The sequence below is a fragment of the Thermobia domestica genome, chromosome 5 (genome assembly GCF_964235325.1).
Source record: "Thermobia domestica chromosome 5, izTheDome1.hap1.1, whole genome shotgun sequence".
NCBI lineage: Eukaryota > Metazoa > Arthropoda > Insecta > Zygentoma > Lepismatidae > Thermobia > Thermobia domestica.
This window is the reverse complement of record NC_137458.1, coordinates 167,448,178-167,469,750: the sequence shown is the minus strand read 5'-3', so window position 1 is coordinate 167,469,750 and position 21,573 is coordinate 167,448,178. Positions and strand designations below refer to the sequence as shown.

Here is a 21,573-nt window from a genome sequence, read left to right as displayed (position 1 = left end):
CCCGTTTATGTCTCAATGTTAAGCTAGTTCAACTCATTGATAAGCTCCATTCATGAAGAGTTTGATTTTACAGTTATTAGTAATGTATTCGTATTAGTATCAACCAAATTCGGATTTTTTTTTTTTTTTTTTTTTTTAACAGCATTCTGAACTTATTATCTGATTAATGATGGATGGATAGAGGTCAAAGTAGTCATTCTATGGACAGCATGAAGCTTGCTGATTCTTGTCAACTCAATTCTTCTAATCTTCTCTTCCATTCTTGATAAGCAAGGAACGAAGTTCTTCGTGTTCTCTGACCTGTTGGTTAGCCGGGGAATCATGTTTATGAAATCTTAGGATCGCAGGGTCAAGAGTTTCGTCCACACATCACTCTACAATTAGAGCAGCTACTGGTAAGTACTGGAAAAAGGCAATATTCTTGTTTTCAGATTATTTTGATTTCATAAATTTCATTTCAAATTGTTTGTTTGTTTGTTTTTAAATTTGTGAATTTGGTGGGTCTAATGAGGTGATCATTCCAAACTAACACAAATTAATTAGGCATGCAACATAACGTGACACTGCAGTTTACATGAATATACACATACCGTGTCTTGTCTTTTAAGTGACTGAAAGGAGATATGTATCTGATACACATGCTTTTCGACTCTATAGGGCTCTGGAAGTAATTGTAGATAGCGTGTTCTGAAATCTACATAATAATATCATTTATTAGGATCACCTTAGTGGGCCTCATAAGATTGTAATGTTAGTACACATGTGCATCCTTTATTCCACTCAAGAAGTCTTCGTAATATACAAGGTGTCTCAATAATTCCATGACTTAGGGTAACTCTATTATTATCTGAGTTACAACAAAATGAAAGAGGGGAAACCGTCTCCAAATATGATGTTTTCAATCTCAAGTGAAGGAATTTTTAAAATCGGACAAACCGTTTGGACTGTACGCTTTTTGTGCACCCAATGGTAAATGAAAATGCAAAGTTGCCCTTTACCTGAGCCCATAACATAAATGAATGAAGTTCCTGTCTTTTACTCTAACGTGTCGACGGTTAGCACCCATTTGAAACAATAACTTCATTCCCGTATGTTGTGGGTCCAGGTAAATGGCAACATCACATTTTCATTTTACATTGGGGGCAAAAAGAGTGTACAGCCCAAACGGCTCGTCCGATTTAAAAAAAAAAAATAAAATAAAATAAAAATCCTTCACTTTGGATTGAAAACATCATATTTGGAGACGGTTTCCCCTCTTACATTTTGTTGTAACTATGATAATGACATAGTTACATTATATCAGGGAACTTTTGAGACACCCTGTATATAGCTAGAGCGAATATCTCGGCCGAGTTCGTTAATAGAAGCAATTCGTTAACAAGTTAATGGGTAACGGTTACTTTAATGTTGGTTATACACACCCAACAGTGTAGGTTCCATTCATGTAAGTTCATTCACACTAAAAATCTTGAACGAAAGATAATTTTCACATTGATAGATGAAGCAATTATTTCGCCATGTCCGTTAATGGATTCAATCCGTTAACGTTTTAACGGGTAGCGACATCCGTTACTCCAGACCATAACTCTTGAACAAAAGCGAATTTTTGAACTTTTTACAATATCTAACTATTGCGATTATCTCAACCGAGTTCATTAATGAAGTCAAGATGTTAACGTCTTAATGAGTAACGCCATCCGCTACTTTACACAACAACTCTTGAACGAAAGTGAGTTTTAAAATTCCATTTCTTCTGTGATAGATACTTAGAACGAGTATCTCGCCCAAGTTCGTAATTGAAGTCGATCCGTTAACATCATAACGGGTAATGCTATCCGTTACCCCACAAGATAACTATCAATGAAGACGAATTTTTAAATTCTGTTTCAGCAGTACTCCCTAATCATTTACTCGAATTTGTCATCCTTTCTGTTTCTTGAGAGGGCTTAGTGGTAGAGCACGTACCTCTGGTGCATGGGGTTTCTGCTTCGATCCCCAGTCAAGTAAGTTTGTGGTGGACAACACCGTGCCCGTGGGTTTTTTTGGGATACTCCCGTTTCTTCCCACATTTTCAGTACACCAATTCTTCCATCATCATTCACTTGCTTAATCATCGTCCCCGTTAGCCTAACGGGCATAATAATGGGACGTTAAACTAAATGATTTTATTTAATTTTTTTTCAGTTTCTCTTGATTTCTCTCTCTTTTTTTTCGGTATAATGTGTATTTACCTTTAAAATAAAGATTCACTCTTCTTTAAAATTCACCATATTTTCTTAACAAAACTGGCAAGTTTACCGATTGTATGGTAACGTATAACGATCGTTCTAATCTTATTGGAATGATTGAATAAATGTAAGTTGGTCTAGTAACGTCTAACAGATTACCTTTTATTAGAACTATGACACTTTGTAATGGCGACATTCTATTCGTCTTCCATTTTTTCATTTTTAAAGAATATTTTTAATGGTATTATACTCGTATTGCAGCACTATGTTCGTGCTTTTGGTTTATTTTAAAAGAAATTCTTTACATCCCTCAAATCTTTCTGACGATTTAATCACAACTTCAGATAAATATATTGTTTCAATTTGATTATTTCAAAACAGGATAATGGATCTGAGCATATTTAAATGCAAGCATCAGTATTTGTGCATTTTACAGCAATATATTGTGATAATGTAATTCAAACTTAAATTGTATTGTTTCAATTCAATTATTTCAAACTGAATAATTAGATACTGAACATGAATGTACTTTTGTTATTTATTATTACGACAGGAGTCGTAAACCTATTTAAATTTCAGCATTAATATATGTAACCATATGTTGCTTGGTGAGCATACTAAAAAAACTGTTATATGTAACAAATTAGAGCTTTTAATTAAGCATGATTTTAACATATAGTGTACAGCAATCCGACGGTTGGGGAGCATAAACTAGTACTAGTAACTGTAAGGCGATAACTGATAGATTAATAGTTGCCGCTTAATATAATAATAATAATAATAATATAATTGCTATTTTGTTACAACCTTATGAGTATTAGGAATTCATAAACAATGCCAAAATATTTTATTGCAAAAAAAAAAAAAAATGCAAAGAACAAAGGTTCTTATTTAAAGCTGTATCATTTACACTTTTGGTACCAGCAGGCTCTATCGATATTATAGTCGCATTGGAATCGATAGCACGAGAATAGTGATCTTAACATTAAAATACGCATCAATGTGCAAGAATTACTCAATGGTATGGGTATATGTAGGTTTGTTTGTAATGGTATGGGTGAGGTATAAAGTGAAAACTCCGGTGGGTCTACTGTAAAATGAAGCTAAAAACAACTGAAGTACTGGACTTCTCTAGAAATAAATCTTCCCTAGACATTTGTTTGCAACAGTGAAATAAGTACTCAAGCACAATATTTCGTTCTTTACCTATATCTCCTTTTCAATTTCTTCCAGAGTACTCATAATGTAAGAGGAAAATGGAAGGAAGACATTTGTAGATAGATGTTATTTACCTATATTTCTCTCTCTCTCTCTCTCTCTCTTTTTTTTTTTTTTTGTTCCGTCATAAAGATGAACAGTATATACAATACAAAGCGCTTTATAGATCAACATTAAACACTAATATTGAGTGAATTGAGTGAATTGCCTTTTAAAACGAAATGAAATCTTTAAGTTTTACATCCCATGATTATGCCGGCTAGGCTAAAGGAGATGGTGATGATAAGTAATGAATGACATGGTGGAATGAACAAAGTGGGAGGAAACGGGAAAACCGCGAGAAAACCCACGCACAGGGTATTTATCCACCAGAAAGCTCATTTGCCACGAGCTGGGATCGAACCAAGGAACCATAAGAAAATAGGACCAAAAATCATATTACATACGTACATTTTAAATCAGTGGTGGCCGGTGGATTGTGCTTTCGGGTGTTGCAGTACGAACTATCGGAAGACAGAAGATATAAACTGGACTCATTGACTTTAGAAGCAAACGCTGTGTGACATGTGAAATTAAATAAAATTATGGTTTTAAGAAATAAAAAAATGCAAACATTTTATCCGATTAGTCACCATATTTATTTATTAAGTCCATTCTCCTCTCTTTAATTGGAGTAAATTTGTTTAATACATGCTGGCTGAACCCTGGTATTCCCATTGCCAGGTCTTTTTTAATGGAAAGCATAACTAATGGTGATAACCTTTTTTGGAACATTCAATTCCTTGAATGTATCAATTCTTTTGGATATGGAAAAACACCTGTCTCCTTTTGCTAACGTCATAGGTATAGTCAATATTAATTTCAGAAGCCTTGTATATTCACTAAATATTTTTTCTAGATTATTGCGAACAATTTATTCTAGCAAACCCAGTCCCTGACAGTGATCCAAATTCCTCTGCAGCGTAGACTGAAGACAGTTCGAGGCAGAGATTAGTGTTATAAAAATGTAAATTGAACACACTTTATTCACAGTTTATCTAGGAAAATTTAAAACAAATTGTGGAAATGTATCTAAGGCAAACAACATTGCTACTATAAGGTGTCCTGTGAATTTAAACCGGATGTTTTCGAACACTCTTCTGAATTGTCCTTTGATTGTTTTGTCTAAGCCTTAATTGCAAGTTTTTCCTGAGTGGAGAACCGGGCAAATTGCTTTTTCTCTTGTAAGTTATTTACAAAAGTCGTGGTATAGAATTCATTCAAAATTTGTATTTTATTTACTGAATTAGAGCACACGCAACTCAAGTAAATCTAATAACTAAAAACCAAAACAGCTGATTCAGAAAAAAACAACTGATACAAAAGAGGTATATGAGTCGCGAATGTCACATATACACCAACCCACACACGTGCGTAAAAGAAAACTACATTCCAAATCATCCGTCTTAGTTGTAAGCAATGCACTATAAACATAATCCCACAAGAGGCGAAACAGTGCTTATTAATGTGATACGTTCTGGAAAGCAAACTTCGAAATCCGCTAGACGTATTATCAGCATGTAACAGAAGCCAAAAGTCAAAGAAAGTCAAACAAACAGCATTGCCAGTTCTACACCCAGAAATGATTGCTGGGAGGGGTACAAAAATTTGAGGGGGTTCAATACTTCTATTTATTATCGAACTTGTCTTATTTTGCACTTGAAAAGACGATAAGTAATTCTTAATTACTATCACCTATATTTTTAGAAAAAATGATAGAACTATTATTTTTGTAAGACAATAAATAGTAAATGATGAGGCGTAAGATAAAATATTTAGCCTACATCAATCACTTCTCTGCTAAACAAGTATAGTTCGTTAAGAAAGTCTACAAATGTTAGTCGAGTTTCGAAATTTTGGGGAGGTTCGGACCCGGTGGACCCCCCTTGTAGCAGAGCCCCTGAGCATTGCTAACTAGTCTCAGATTCAATGTGACGTTTCCCATCATACAGTTTTATGTGGAAAGTTATCAAGAGTATAAAATACATTTAATTTATAGAACAAATATTTATATAGTAAAATACTATCTACAGAGGGGGAATTCTGTATATTGACATTTATATTTGGTTCACAAATTACTGTATAAGAAGCTTTCATTATCTATATAAGCTAAGAATCAACTTGTAAATGCGTGTTTACTTTCATTTGTTTTCTACTCTATTACATATTTTCTTTCTTATTTTGTAATTCTGTGATCACTTTTTTTAATTGGCATTATATTTGTTTTCTTCAGTATAGTCCTGTAATTTAAAAATATGAATGCATAAAAATAAATACTGTTTGTAATTGGTAGTGAAATAAAATTCAGAAATCATATTTTGCGCGAAAAACCTTCTCGTTCACTGAAACCGTGCCGCGTTGATGCAGAAGCACTGCAGCGACCAGAGCTTTTAACTTCTGAGATAGGGGAAAGGAGACTTAACATTCGCTCAAAAATGTGGTCGTTGTATGCTCGCTACAACGCAATATAAATTAGAAACTGTGTGACGAATTGTTTTTCGCTTTTCAAAACAGATTAATGTATTTTACAGTTGTAGAAGAAAGAAAAAAACGTTATTTAAAGTATATATGGGAGTATTACAGTATTTTTTCCTGTTCTTTACTACTACTGCTAATACTATTTTTTTCTTGAAATACTATGGTCGTTCCACAAAGCTGCAACACTAACATTAGCCGCCACTGTTTTAAATTGACCTATAGATTAAGTGAACTCTTATGTTTCGTATGAACATTTCTTGTACATAAACTTTCAATTCGCAATATACCAATTTAAGTATCACTGGCGTTGATGATATTTCATGAGCATAAAAATTCTAACGTGTGTCGTGTAATGTAGGATTTCAATCAGGTAATTCATATTGTGTAATGATTATTACAGAGGAGGATCTAGAAGGTAAAAACTGGGGGGGTAAGAAGAACCCAGACTATTATAGATATATCATGAGTTTACTATAAACTTCAAAAAATGTATAAAAAATAAGAGCTTACATTATTTTTGTCAATCAGAAAATTGAGGGCCTAGGTCCCCCACCCCAGGCTACATCCGCCACTGGATTCTTAGCATTACTAGCATTATTAGCATTACTAGGGTTATTAGCATTCTGGTTGTATAGTTACTTTAATTAAATGGTGATAGTGCGAACATAGCTAACATGCAAATTAAAGTCAACATGTAGAGGAGTCAATATACGTAAGTCATTATTAAGAGAGCGGTTAGTATCCTAAAACAAAATTAAACAGAAAAATGTATAATGAAATTCAAAGGAGTATAAATGAATAAATAATAAATATACGTAATAATAATAACATTACGTTCCCTAAACCAAGAATATCATGTTTATTACTGTTTATATGTCCAAGCAGGATTACAAATACATAAATCTAAACTGAGTTATCATGTTATTGAAGTTATCGAATATAAACTTTATGTCTGTTCAATTTTACATTGGAAGCCTTCCATAAGTAAAGGCTCGAGTTTAATAAAGTGAACTAAGGCTTTAGAGTTGACCATCTCATGGTAGAGGAAATTAACACACATGTAAAACAATGTTCACTGTAAGACCATTCTTGTACAGTCCGCAGCAAAAAACCTGCAACATGAATAAGTAAGTTTATTGTGAAACTACGCCTAACAGTCCAGGGAATGAACATAACGTCTAAGTGGCACGAATCACGCCAGGAGAAACCTCGGTGTCCTCCCCTGCACACTTATTTTGGAGCAAAAGACTTCTTCGTTTCACAATAAACTTACATGCTCATGTTGCAGGTTTTTTGCTGCGGACTATACCTTTAAATCAACACTTTGCAAGATGATCTAATGACGATAATGTTATGGAGCCAGCTTCCAAAAGCAGAGTCCAGCGACAGTCGGAATCCAAATAGATGAAATATGAAGTGCAAAAAAATCTCAAGCACCAGAATAATCCTTTTTTAAACAACCCTCTGCTTACATACTCGTAGCACAGTAACTATCGTTCTTTAGTGAATCACTTAGTTACGTGTTAAATATACACATTCACAAATACAATAATATTCTTAGTTTAATCGCTGGCATTTTTTTTGGTGGAGAAATATCCATTTCTGGAAATTGTTTTTAAAATACCCTTTTTTCTCTCTTCTAAGTGAAATTTGCCTTCGAAGAGTTATTTTCTTCAATTCGTTTCTCACCTTGGTAGAATGTCATGTATGAAAATAAAAAGTATTTTTCTTTTGATCATTATTACACAACGTTTGCATACTTATGTATTTTTAATTTTAAAAGGGTGTACGCAAAAAAAACGAGATAAGCATTTGCCATAATATTGATGCAACAGTGACATAAAATTGATTTTTCACCTATTACTTCAAAGGAAATCGTTATCCAAGTTTCAATAGAAAATTTTCCCTTCCACTGTTTCTGTGCACCCCTTGTATTTTTACATAGCTGAATAGTTTATATATAGGGTGGTTCAAAAGTGTGGAAACACGGTGCAAAATATAACCAAAAGAAGATGTAGTTGAGAAATAGGGATGAGGGAAAATGTTTGAGAGTACGTTCGCCATCTTCAAGTTCAGTTTCTTTAATTTGACGCAATTGTCTTAAATGGAAACTGCAGTACGTGTTATATCATTATAAAAACAAATTTTCCTAGAAATTGAACGGCACTGTGATTTTTTGTTCCAGCGCTAGCCCTTACTTTTGACTGTTTCTTTATGCTGATAACTTATTAGCAGAATATGCCCTCGATGGATGCATGACGTATTGAGATCTAGCTGACCTCTGGAAAACAGAAGCAACAGGGTGATTGCAGTACTCCCATCAATTATGGTACTGTGTTCAAAATGTTGAAAGAAATTTCAAGAAACCGGATCTGTGGCAAATCTGTCTAAACTAGGGGAAAAAGTGGATCTAAAAAACGTAGGGGGACGCATGACGTTACGCCGCCCCATGCCTTTCTTTCCCATTATAATTTTTCTGGAAGTGGGCGGACGGCGTCTCCCCCGCGTTCCCCTCACTTTTATTCCTGCCCTAAATCAGTAGACTACGCACAGAACATTCAGTAAAATTCCCAAAAGGACTGCGAGTAGTATATCCCATAAAAGTGGTATTAGTCACACTTCAATTATGTGCAATATGTCAGTGAATAAGTGGGATTTTTATAAGCTGAAACTTTACGAACACTTGACAAGAAGATGATCTCGATAGTTATTTGGAATGTGCTGAATAGGCCACAAGGCAGCAACGACAAAACTCCACATTCCCTTCTGACGTATTCTTTACTGATGAGGCAAACCTTTACGTGTCGGGCGAGATTAACAAACAGAAGGTACTGCTCAAATAGTAATTTACATTTATTTGACTCATCCGCAGGTATTCCTCGCAAGGTAAAGGTGTAATGAGGCATGTGAGGGACTCTCGTTGTGAGTTCATTCTTCATCGACAGGACTTTAACGAAGATGGGTTATCGGCACATGTTAGAAGATGATATCTTGCCATCACTGCTGTCGGAGGATGGGCCATTCCATATATTTTTTAGTACGATGACACCCCATCTCATAACGGTACCTGTATACTTGAGTACCGTTCGATCAGCAGTTTTCCCACGCGGGGATTGATCGGCGAAGTGCTCTGAAATTGCCCCTTGTTTCCTTGGCCTGACACCACTGGATTATTACCTGTGGAGTCTTGTGAAGTCTGTGGTGTATGCGGTGAAAATTAGTGATGTTCAGTATTTCAAGGAATGGTGGTGGGTGGAGTTTTATCAAAATCCATAATTTTGTTTTGGGAACGCCAGTGAGCGTCAGATTAATCACAAATGTTACAGAAATAATATTCCAATGTTCCTTGCATGTGCCAGTGACTGATATGGGAATACAGCCCCCTTCCTAAAACATATTAAAAATTCATTATAAATAACCATAACAGGAAAGTACCGAAAGAACCTATTTTTTCATCAATTAATGTGAAATTTGGCGTTATTGTAGTAGAAGGGTATGTGTTTTGAAATATAGAATGTTAGTTTGGTAACACACTACCTTAGGGGGGCACAGGGAGCGTAACGTAAGCATTTGTTTTTTGATAGAAGTTCCAAATTTTATTCTGGAAATGCCAGTGAACGTCAGATTAAACTCAAATGTCTCAGAGTTAATATTGCGATAGTCCTTAGATGTGCCAGCGATTGATATGAGGCTACAGCCCTCCAAAATCACAAAAAAAAAATCACCATATCCTTAGCAGAGACATACCGGAAGAAGTTTTTTGCTTTTGGTCGATTTTGTGAAATGTGGCTTTATCGTAGTAAAAAGATACAAGTTTTTCAAATTTCTGTTATTTTGGTAACATGGAGCATAGACCTCGAAGAGTAATTTGGTGGCTTTGGAAGGCACAGGTGACAGAGCAATAAAAGTTCAAAATTTTGTTTTGGAAATGCCAATAAGCGTGAATTTAATCGGAGGGCGTACAGAACTAATGCTCCAATGATATTTCCATGTACCAGTAACTAATATAGGGCTACAGCCCCCTTTGAAAAAAAACAATAGAATGTCATGATGAATATCCTTTCGCAAGGACCTACTGGCAAAAACTAAATATTTTTCATAATTAGTGTGAAATTAGGCAATATGGTTGAGAAATTTTTGTTTAGAAAAAAAGCTGAAGTGAGAATAGGGTTTCTTTTAGGGGCACGAACTCAAACTTTCGTTGATCTAATCGGACTTTCAATATGAAATGTGGGAAGCAAATGTCCCTAATTATTTATAAGAATTTTTCTGAAAATTAATAGTTTTAGTTAGAAAATACAATAACTTTTCTTTCTTTGTTGCTTCCATTGCACCTATGATGGTACACGCGTCTCTAATTTTATTATAGCCTTCACTCCTTATTGGGGAACAAAGGCGGCAAGTAAAAAATCAAACTTTTCCTTATTGGCCGTGAGCGTTAAAATAATCGGAAGTATCACAAAAGTAAATCTCAGAAGCTACTTCCATGTGCCAGTAGCCATTTTGGGCTTCAATTTCCCCTCCCCGGTTCCAAAATCACTTAAGAAAGCACACCACGTTCTCTTATTTTCTTCCGTCCTCTTTTTGGCCCATTCAGAATGCAGGCTAAGAGACGTGTGTTTAAGAAGCTTTGGAACACTGAATTTCCATGTCGAATCATACGTTGGCATCCCACTGTAAATTGATTTCAAACAATCTTAACCATCCTTTGTTTCGTAAAACATCCTCTAATTCCTGACTCAGCTTCTTATTCATTTGCACTGACAACAGTTTCAGACCTTTTCTTATTGCAACACACCAGCACATTACCTGGCACGTGAATCTAGGGGGTAGATTGACTTGTTTGTGAATTGATTGTCATTTCTACTACATTTTAAATCAAATTTAGGATAAACTAAGATCGTTTAAATTTAGGTCAAAGTGATCAATTATGGTTCATGCAAGAAAGAGAACCGCAGCATCATTCAAATAGGACTATAAATCTTTTGAGAGAGAAGTTTGCGAACGACTTATTTCTATGGGGTCAAATGTCGAATGGTCACCAAGAAGTCAAGATCTTACGCCATGCGATTTTTCTTGTGGGGATTCCTAAAACAAATTGTCTATCAAAAATCATGTAACAATGTAGATAAGTAGAAACAGAATTATCCAGTGTACAGATGATCACTTCAGATGAGTATATTCCAGTGGCGCCATAAAAATCAAAGCTATATGCATAATCTGTTACACTGAGAGAGCATATTCATTTACAGTAGCTTCGAGATTTAAAAAAAAATCAAAACATTTTTTTTGCAATAATAACAATTCATATATTAATTATAAGACATAATTACCTTCTACCCATATGACCGTGCTAAGGATTTTTAACGTGAATTTTATGTGATTTTTGGAAGGAGGCTGTAGACCCATATCAGTCACTGGGACATGCAACGGCCATCGGAATACTAATTCTTTGACATTTGTCATCAATCTGACGCTCACTGACATTTCCAGAATAACATTTATTATTTTTATATACATCCATCACCTTATGCTTTGCCGCTTATGTTCCCCTACGGCGGCGAGTTTCCAAAATAACATTCCATTCGAAAAACTCGTACCTTCTTACTACAATAACGGTAAATTTCACATTATTTGTTTTTTTTTTTTTTAAGCTTGTAAATTATTTATTGCAGTTTTGGAAAATTCAAGATTGCTAATAAAACCCCAATTGTCCAAAGCAGTGTATATATATTAAGATTATATATTTGTCTTACAGTTTCGGCTACGTAACATAGCCTTCCTCAGATACACTATCTGTGTCTGTGGAAGATAATGTCGAGGAAGTCGAAACTGTAACACAAATATATAATCTTAATATATATATATATATATATATATATATATATATATATATATATATATATATATATATACATACTACGTTGGTCAGTTGGAGTTTTATTAGCAATCTAAAAAAGCTTCTTCCGGTATGTCCCTGCTAAGGATATTTATCATGAGTTTTATGTGATTTTAGGAAGATGGCTGTAGCCCCATATCAGTCATTGGCACATGAATATTAATTCTGTTATGCTTGTCATTAATGTGACGCTAACGGGCATTTCGAGAATAAAATTTGTAATTTTTATACACATCCATCACCTTATGCTTCGTCCCCTGTGCCCCCTAAGGCGGTGCGTTAGCAAAATAACATGCATTAAACTATATCTTTTCACTACAATAACGCCAGATTTCACATTAATTGACCCAAATATAGTTTTATCCTTTGTCCCTGCTAAGAATATTTCTGGTGAATTTTCTATATGATTTTTGAAAAGGGGACTGTAGCCCCATATCAGTCACTGATACATACAAGAAGCATCGGATTATCAGAAATTTGTCATTAACCTGACGCTCACTGGCATTTCCAGAGTAAAATTTAGAATTTTTATAAACATCCACACTCATATCCTTCTAGGCGGTGCGTTACCAAAATATCATTCCATATTTTAAAAAATCAAACCTTTTTACTACAATAACGACAAACTTCAAATTGATAAAAAAATATAGCTTCTTTCAGTATGTTCCTCCCAAGGATATTGATGGTGAATTTTTTTATGTGATTTTTGAAAGAGGGGCTATAACCCATATTAGTCACTGACACATGCAAGAAGCATCGCAATGTTAAGTCACTGAAATTTGTGGTTAGTCTGACGCTCACTGGTATTTCCAGGATAAAATTTGGATTTTTTATGAACATCCACTATCAAACCCTTCGCCCCTGTACCACCCTAAAGCGATGCGTTACCAAAATAACTTTCATATTTAAAAGATGCATACCTTTTTCTACAATAACGCTAAACTCCACATTAGTTGATCCAAAAAAAAAAGCTTTCTTCCGGTATGACCCAGCTAAGGATGTTTATGGTGAATTTTTAATGTGATTTTAGGAAGGGGCTTTAACCACATATCAGTTAGTGACAAATGCAAAGTTCATCGGAATGTTAATTCTGTGGCATTTGTGATTAATCTGACGCTTATTAGCATTCCCAAAATAAAATTTTGGATTTTTGTAACAATCCATCCACCACCATTTTACGCCCTTACTCCCCAAAGAGGGAACCTTACAAAAAAAAAAAAAAAAAACGATTTCACTAGCATTGCGGATGAGTGTTATTGCATTTTGTAAGAAATAATACTCATTTACTCCAAAATCTTTAGAAATAATTATTGGAGAAAACTGCTTCCAAAATTTAACATTGAATCTCCCACAAGGGAAATGAATTTTTGTGTTTATATCCCCAAAAGTGGGGTTTAACAGTGATTTTCTACTATTTATTTTTGAAATTTGAAAACTTCAGACATTTTTCAATAACAATGCCAAATTTCACATTAATTGTGTGAAAACTTTATCTTCTTTCAGTGCTGTAGAAAATTATAGAAATTATGGAACAGTCTTCCCCAAACACACACACACACACACACCTCAATTCGTAGCGTGTATTACTTTTGTACAGCACAAGTACTTCACTACAATTCGTACTAACGACTCTTCAGCAAAGCCTGCTCAACTTACTGTGGAACAAACTGTGTTCCAGCGTACCTCACTTTGTGCCTTTCAATTCAAGGTTGTCTGCGACTGTTTCTCTCGAAAGGCGTATGTTTTGTACAACAAACATAAACCAGCAAACAGCACAATCCAGTTGCAGTAATCGTTATCAAGGATGTGTGTGTTTATTCATTTCGGTATTTTATTTGAAGTTATACGTTTCACGACATTAATGTCTCATGAATTTCACTTTTACACGACGCATAGGGAAGAAAAGGGCAGATAAGGACAGGGCTGGAACCTTGCGTCAATCCCATTATTCGCCTGTTGTTACTGAGGAATACTGAGCTTAAGATAGGTATAGAGACGAACCAGGCTGTGGCATCATTCATACTTAGGTCGGGAATTGGGGGGAAAATGCATTCTCAAACGGAAATAACACAATAACGCGGAGAGGGTCGCAACGTGACACTCGGGGATTGGCAAGATTTATACGTCATTGGATAGCACACGGCAAGTCCAGAATACAGATCTATTTATACTGCCGTTTCGGGTTCTGGGCTGAATGGGGGCAAATGGTGCAAAACAACATGTCCCAGGGGAATGTTCCATATAATTGCTGTACCCTGGAGAGTTATGGTGTGCATAATGGAAACAAATCATCGCGTAGTGCACACAGACGAAATATTTCGTCCGTTGCACTAGTCAGTCGGGAGGATACAGTGTTCAATTTCCTTGATCCCATAGTGTCGGAGGTCTGGGAGGGGAGAGGCCACCCTAAGAAGCAACATCACAACTACCGACAAAGGGCTTTCAAACACACATCCTGTGCGGACACCAAGGTCAAGATCTGGGAAGAGTCCCAGACCTTTTAAAAAACAGATGCAGGAAACATTGGTAGAGCATGCTTGCCTCGTTCCACATCTCGAAGAATTCTGTGCAAGCAAAGTTAAAACAGTTGTTTTCTCCCGACCGACTAGTGTCATTGACTCAATATTTCGGCTGTGTGCGCCACTCGCTGATGTGTTTTTATGATGAACACCACAACTCTCCAGGGCTACCGGGCACTGTCCAGCAATTTTACCGCCAATTCCACTGGAATATGTGTTTTTTCACATACATTTAAATGCAACTTTTGATGACATTTTGATCCGCCGCCATGTTGCATTAGTGTGATCGTAGAGAATCGGAACTTGTTGTAGCTTCTTTCTTTTTACAAGAGCTTTCAAGCGATATACCACTTGATCCTTCTTTCCATTTGACAATTTTGAGTTGGACCCCGTTTGGGACCCTGCGGGGGAACCTGAGACGAAACTTTTTACTTTACCCTGTTGTCCTTTGCTACTAATGGGATACGTGTTTTTCAGTTTGTACATATCTCGGACCGTTTTCGATTTAAAGGGCTGGTACGGACTAACGGAATCACCCGATATATATGAGATATATACTGCGAATATGAGAAACACAAAAACACGCCTGTCATTATTTTAAGGGGTTGTAATTGTGTGCTATAAAAGTTCCACCCTACACTCCCCAAATAGGAGTACGGATGTAAAATTCTCTACACTCCGGTAATACTGATCCCTTTCTATGATGTCGATATTTTCGCAATTCTTTATTTCCACTTTTGACATAACCATTCTGTAAAACCTTACTCTCATAGCAATACAGTATAACATTAAAATGGGCCTCCGTTTTCCAAACTAGGGGGAACATGTACAGGAACAAAGTCTCCAGCTAATAACTTATCATGTTTTCGTTTTACAAATATATTTACGATATTTACACCCTGCCTACAAATCACGAAAACGTAGAAGAACCACATTTACAATCCATAGATATCTAAGAGTAATCAAAAGCCTTCATCCCAAAATTTGATTTTATCACCAATTTAGATGTCAGCAACCTAACAAATTTAGGACTTACAGAAAAAGGTCTTTTGTCGAGCTTGTTCAAATTACTCGTTCCCCTTTGCCATTTAAAATGTTCAAGTTTACCCCCGTACCCCTAATTAGGAAAGGGTTCTGGGATGAAACTTTACAACACACAATTGCAATCCCTTAAAATAATGACGGACGTGTTATTTCATATTTTCGCAGATGCATGGGGTGGCAACCAAGTTTATTGATACGAAATGTGAACCTCGCCATTTTCGATGGGGTCAACATTGCGACTTGAAACTTTCGGGAGAATATTTATATTGTCAAGGCCTTTCCAGTGATATATTACTCAATCCATCGTACCCGTATATGACGGTACCTGGGATGGACCTTTTATATATAGCTATAGCTCAAAATTCAAGCTTCTCACAGTAATAACATACGTGTTTTGTGTTTTGTCATATTCGCAGTCGTTTCACAGATACACTAGGTGGCAACGGACTTTATGGACACCCTATATATATATATAAACTTATCTATAATGAAATACACTCGTTTACATTGCTACCAGAAATCACCCAACAGGAAAACTCACTCATGGCTACCAACGTTTCCGCACTATCACAATGTTCTTATATATTGGGTACATCATCTATGTGCATATTATAATATACACCTGTATAAAGTACTATTTTGAACATACACCTGTAGTCAATAATCGATTTTCTAAAATTGACATTTCAAGAAATAAAACGGAAATGGATAATTTAACACAAAAGATGTTTGTAATGATGCAATGAACTATTTATTGATGAAACAAATAAGATATGAATTAATTCATTTGAACGTCATACTGAAAAAGTTAAGCTAAAATATTTACAGGCAAACTGTAAACAAAATATGTTATTCAAGATCTTCGGCGCCGACTGACATATATGGTAAAGGTTAGGAAGTTATGTTTAAGTGGTTACTGACATATTGCCCTTTCTTAAACCAAAGAAAGGTATATATTTCTTTGTTTGAGATCTACTAAGCTATTTTAATAATTGACATTTTGAACATATTATTTCCTCTTCATCATCAATACATATTAATTTTACGTACAAAGCTTAGCAAACTACTTAATAATCTTCTTCTTTGCCATTTTCTTCTTTCGACTTTTACCATTTTTCTTTTCACACGATGATAAGAAAGAAGAAAATATGTGAGAAAGAAAAGCGGATTTACACGTTTTATGGTTTTTACAAGCCGAAAAACGGATCTTCGAATGTCATTCCGTACGTACATTACACACTTCGTTCGTTCCGATGTATATACACGAGCCTAGAGGCCATACCGTTTAACGAATCCAGAAAAAAATTACTTTTTTTTATAAGATTCTTTAGGGGTTTATTCGTATTTTCATCCTACTCTTAGAAATAAGTGTATTCTTTTTAAATGAGGTTCTCTGGAAAATACAACAACGGTTTTGTTTACATTTCATGCATCCATATTTCATTAACAACCCTATATTCATACTGTGATAAGTCATTTCTGCGAAAAATTCAGAAGGGGTAGTTTACTCTTGGAAGTAAGTTCTTTCGGGACGATTTTCTCAAACACGACTCAGTCGGATTTTTCTTCATATTTCATATATTTCATTAATAACTCTAAAATACGGGATACGTAATTGCTTATATCAAAATTTACAAGGACGCAGTTCACCCTTCGAGGTATGTTTATTTTTTGACGATTTTGTCAGAAGCGACTCAGACAATTTCATTCCTATTTCATAATAGTTTCATGATGATACTTAATCGTTTATGAAAATATCCACAATAAGATGTTTACTCTAGAGGTGACTTCTTTTAAGATAATTTCCTAAAATATGACTCTTCATGTGATTTAAGTGATATTTCGTAAATAAATATTTCATTAATAGACCTAATTTATAACATGAATAATCTCTTATGAAATAATCCACAAGGGATAATATACTTTTGGGGAGTTTTCTTTGGACGAAGTATCAAGTAAGTTTCGCAGCTATGGAATATTTCAAACTGAGATGCCACAGACATTCGGGGGGGAGGGGGGAGTATTCTTTCTACAGTACCGTCAACACCTGGATAGGTTGTTTTAAGACTGAGCACTTTTTCACCATTGAAGATGAACTCTGGAGTCAGTGACCTTCAATTTCAACCTACTCGGCAATATGTGATGCTGTCCATGGACTGATCTTTGAGGACAGGCAAATATCAACTTTCAAACGTCCAGATATTGAACATCACACAGGAGCGTGCTGGGTTCATTTCAACAGTATACCGGACTTTCACAAGCTTTCAACAACGTGGGTGCCGAAATGTACGAACAGTGACCAACAGAAAAAACAAGTTGAAGGATCCGAGACAGTATTGATCCGTTTTCAGTACTGCGAATATTTCTATCCGATTAGTGACAGGATGAAACCTGATTCCGTGTCTATGATCCTGAGACCAAGAACCAGTCAATAAAATGGCGCCATTACGGTTCTCTGCGGCCAACGGAGCTCCACACCCAGAAATCAGAAAAATAGGTCATGACTTCAATTTTCTGGGTCAAAGACGGAATTCTTTTGATTGACCATGTACCTCGAAACTCCAGTATCATCGTAAATTATTGTGCTTAAATATGGGACCACTTGCAATAGGCAATTAAGAAGAAGTGACTACACTAATTAAAGAGAAAGTGACTACACTAATTAAAAATTTACTTTTTAGAGCCAATTAAAAGTTTCCATTTTGTAAAGAGAAAGTGGGCGTGTCTTGCATTCAGATTTATATAAGCTGTCAAAATTGGATATTTCTCTCATATTGTGTCTGAGGAAGGCTATGTTACATAGTCAAACTGTAACACAAATATATAATCTTAAAATACATATACTGCTTTGGTCAATTGGAGTTTTATTAGCAATCTTGAATTTTCCAAAGGTGCAATGAATAATTTACAAGAACTTAATGTAGTCGGATGGATTATATATAAAATTCTGTTCTTGAGACAGAATTCTTGATTAATCTGCTGAAAGTGTAACGATGATTTCTGAAAACCGGACCTTTCTTGTATCCGACATTTGTAAATCGATTTCCAAACATGCGCTTTAATTATCTACTGAATATTTCTTCTTACAATTCTTTAAAACGGAAGGATCACTTTTCTGTTGCATGTTTAGCTATCATTCTTGTGGTAGTTAACCTTATCCGTGTGCTACATGGTCAAGGTAATTTTCTGAAAAGAAGTTCAAATCTCATTTGCTCGCAGATCAAAACTCGACTACCGAAGGGTGACCATGATTCAACTACTGAATATTTAACAACTATTTTTAAAAAGGCTCTCTAATTCATATGCTGTATATTCAAGAATGATCCCGGAAGAATTACTGCTATTTTATCCGTTGGACGTTCCACAACAAATCATGTGAAGGTGTTAGGTCCATTAATATTAATTCTCTGAAAGGAAACTCCTTATTTAACTATGCTGAATAAGAAAACAGTGGCCTCCCTGGCTCTCCTAATAGATGAGCTAGTGATAACTATAGTCATTCAGTATAATCTGTCGCTACTACTATTACTCAATTGTGAACATCACGGTAGCGAAGTTCCACAATAATATTGTTAAATAAATTCATGTACTGTTAGCAAGAAAAGTTGAAGGGGAATCTGACGTAGAACACCAAGAAATTCGAGGATTGTGGTTCCATTTTAGGTTATGTGAGTTTGTAGTATACAACATCGTATCCGTAGGATTTCTTGCAGTTTTCCTGTTGTCTCCCATGTTCCCATTCCATCCATTTCTTTTACTATAATTCACTTTCAAATAATCGCCAGTTTCCTTTAGCCTACAGGGCAAATTCTTATGCACTACCTAGGAAATAGAAGAAAATCGAAAATAGAAGATATATTCGTAAGAATGAATTTCCGACAGTAAACATTTGTTGATTGATTATTTTAAATTTTCATTTTCTTTATCTTAAGGCATTTATTTATTTTACCGTTTTGTTAACCACAGGAATTGGTGAGAGATGCGGTGGTTGTTGGCCGGGCTGAGTGCCTGGCTGGCACTGGTTTCTGTGGTGTCAGAGGATGTGATGCGACCGTGTACCTTCCCTCCTCTGTTGACCATTGGCGGTGAAGATCTGATGGCCTTCACGCAGGGAAATGTCACGGTCCTCGCTCTGTACGATGCATCCTGACGAGTGTGTCTTACGCAGGCAGCCATGTAAGTTTCTTTTTCTTTTATTACTAGTCTACTAGTTCAAGTAGTATCTAGGTAGTAGTGTGCAATAAGAGTATATGAATGTTAATGGGATAAACACTATCTGTTAGACTTGTTTGGAGTTTAAATTGTCGTTTCAATATAAACAACGTTATTTGAGACTTTATTATTTTATCTGAGAGTCCGAGACGCACACTCCACTCATGTAGATAAAATTAAAGACCAATTGTAAAGAAGATCAAGTGTAACCATTAAACTACTTTTTAAAAATCCTTTTTAAAAAAATGGTTTCGCGCATTATTGTAATCGAGATTTCAAATAGTTTTCTACCTTTTGGGTAAGGTATGATCTTTGATGAACTTCACAATTTATCCCTAACGTTGTACATTATTTTAGAAAAGTAATTTATAATCTTAAACAGAAATATTGAATTTACATTTGTCTTAGAAATAATGGAATTTCATACCACAATTTTGTTTCATTGATGTTCTAAATACTCACATTTTCATTCAAGCAGTGGCGGCTTTTGAGGGCACTCATATTAATAAACACTTAAATTTTATTGCTAGAAGCAAAGGAGAAAATTTCATACATATCCTAGCTTCTTAAATCTGTATACAAGAGTTACTACATTAGATAAGCTGTCTTCCTTTAGCTTGTAGTGATAAAATTTATTTATTCATTCATTTATTTTTGCCGAGGTGGCCTTCCACAATGGACACAACTCTATTCGAGAGTATTGAATCACCAGTCAGCGTCCGAGTAGCAAAAATGACCACTGTGAAAACATGGAAGATATTACTTTTCGAAATTCATTATTTTATATAATTGAACCCTGTTGCGAACATAAACTGTAAGTGAGTTTGCTGTATAAACATATTTATAAATGTCAAACACGAAACCCAAAATCTATTAATTGTTCACGAAAGTATGGTGCTCTAGACCAGTTAAACAAGACAAACAAAAGCAGATGAAGCACATCGTACATACCATATTACTTATTAAAATAAAATAAAAGAGAGAGACAACGTAAAATGATACGGAGTAAGATATACCACTTACTCCGTATCATACTACTACCATTGTTTATATTTATGTCAGAAAGTTCCTCTGTAGATGTTGGTCTGTATCACGAATCAGATCTCAGCTCATAATTGTTCAATTTGGTAAGGAATGTGTTGATGAGGGAGGTAAAAAGGGAACACAATAGAGTACGCTATTCGAAGGTGGTGTCGTTGGATGCGAAACATCCGAAAATAAAGTAGAGAAGAAGTTGGAAAGATGGAGAAGGGTGTTGGAAGAGTGAGCCATGAGAATAAGTAGAATAAAGACAGAGTATATAGCTCAGCAAAGAAGACGAGAGTGTCCTGAGCCTACAAGAGAGACTACTACCTAGTTAAACTGAAGAATGATGAGCGGGATGTTGTGAGAAGAAAGTAAATTGTAGGTTAAAAGGCCGTGTATATATAAAATCGTAATAAGACCCATCAAGAGAGACAAGGAGATAAAGATAGAAGTGGCAAATATAGTGGAGAGTAGCCAAAATCGCACCACGTTTTATATAAATGGTTTTAATTCGAAACCTTTGAAGAAATTTAAAATGATTTTTTTATCGTATTGAACTTTATAGTTTTCCGATTCTTTCACGGTGATTCCATAACGATATCTTACCATTATCATGATAAAAATGAAATTATCATGATGATATTTTAGAAGCCTGCAATTGGTGCGATTTACGCAACAAGTTTTCCAAATCGCACTATGTGCAGCCAAAATCACACCGCCATTTAGGGAAAACACGGACAGCTACACCTTATGTGTACAAAAATTACATTGGAATGTACGTTCATCTCCTGAAACACCCGCACACGACTCGTGCATCTAGACTTTACACAAAACCCACTGTACCATATCTTCTACTAAATTTTGTTGGCAAAGGATGCAAAACCAATCTTGTTCATTGATTTCAATAGCC

At 35.3% G+C, this 21,573-nt stretch overlaps 1 protein-coding gene across 2 annotated transcripts in view; it reads left to right on the top strand.

Annotated features, from left to right (window-relative positions):
- Nucleotides 1–249: 249 nt before the first annotated feature.
- The window catches only part of LOC145686260 (uncharacterized), a gene marked incomplete in the record, with an annotated part of 54,331 nt that continues 33,007 nt past the window's right edge, over nucleotides 250–21,573 (top strand). Inside the window, 2 exon segments of one of the 2 annotated variants that reach the window (XM_081759375.1) lie at nucleotides 250–395; nucleotides 19,392–19,601. In XM_081759375.1, the coding sequence (XP_081615501.1) occupies nucleotides 19,600–19,601 (2 nt within the window). 2 annotated transcript variants of the gene reach the window in all.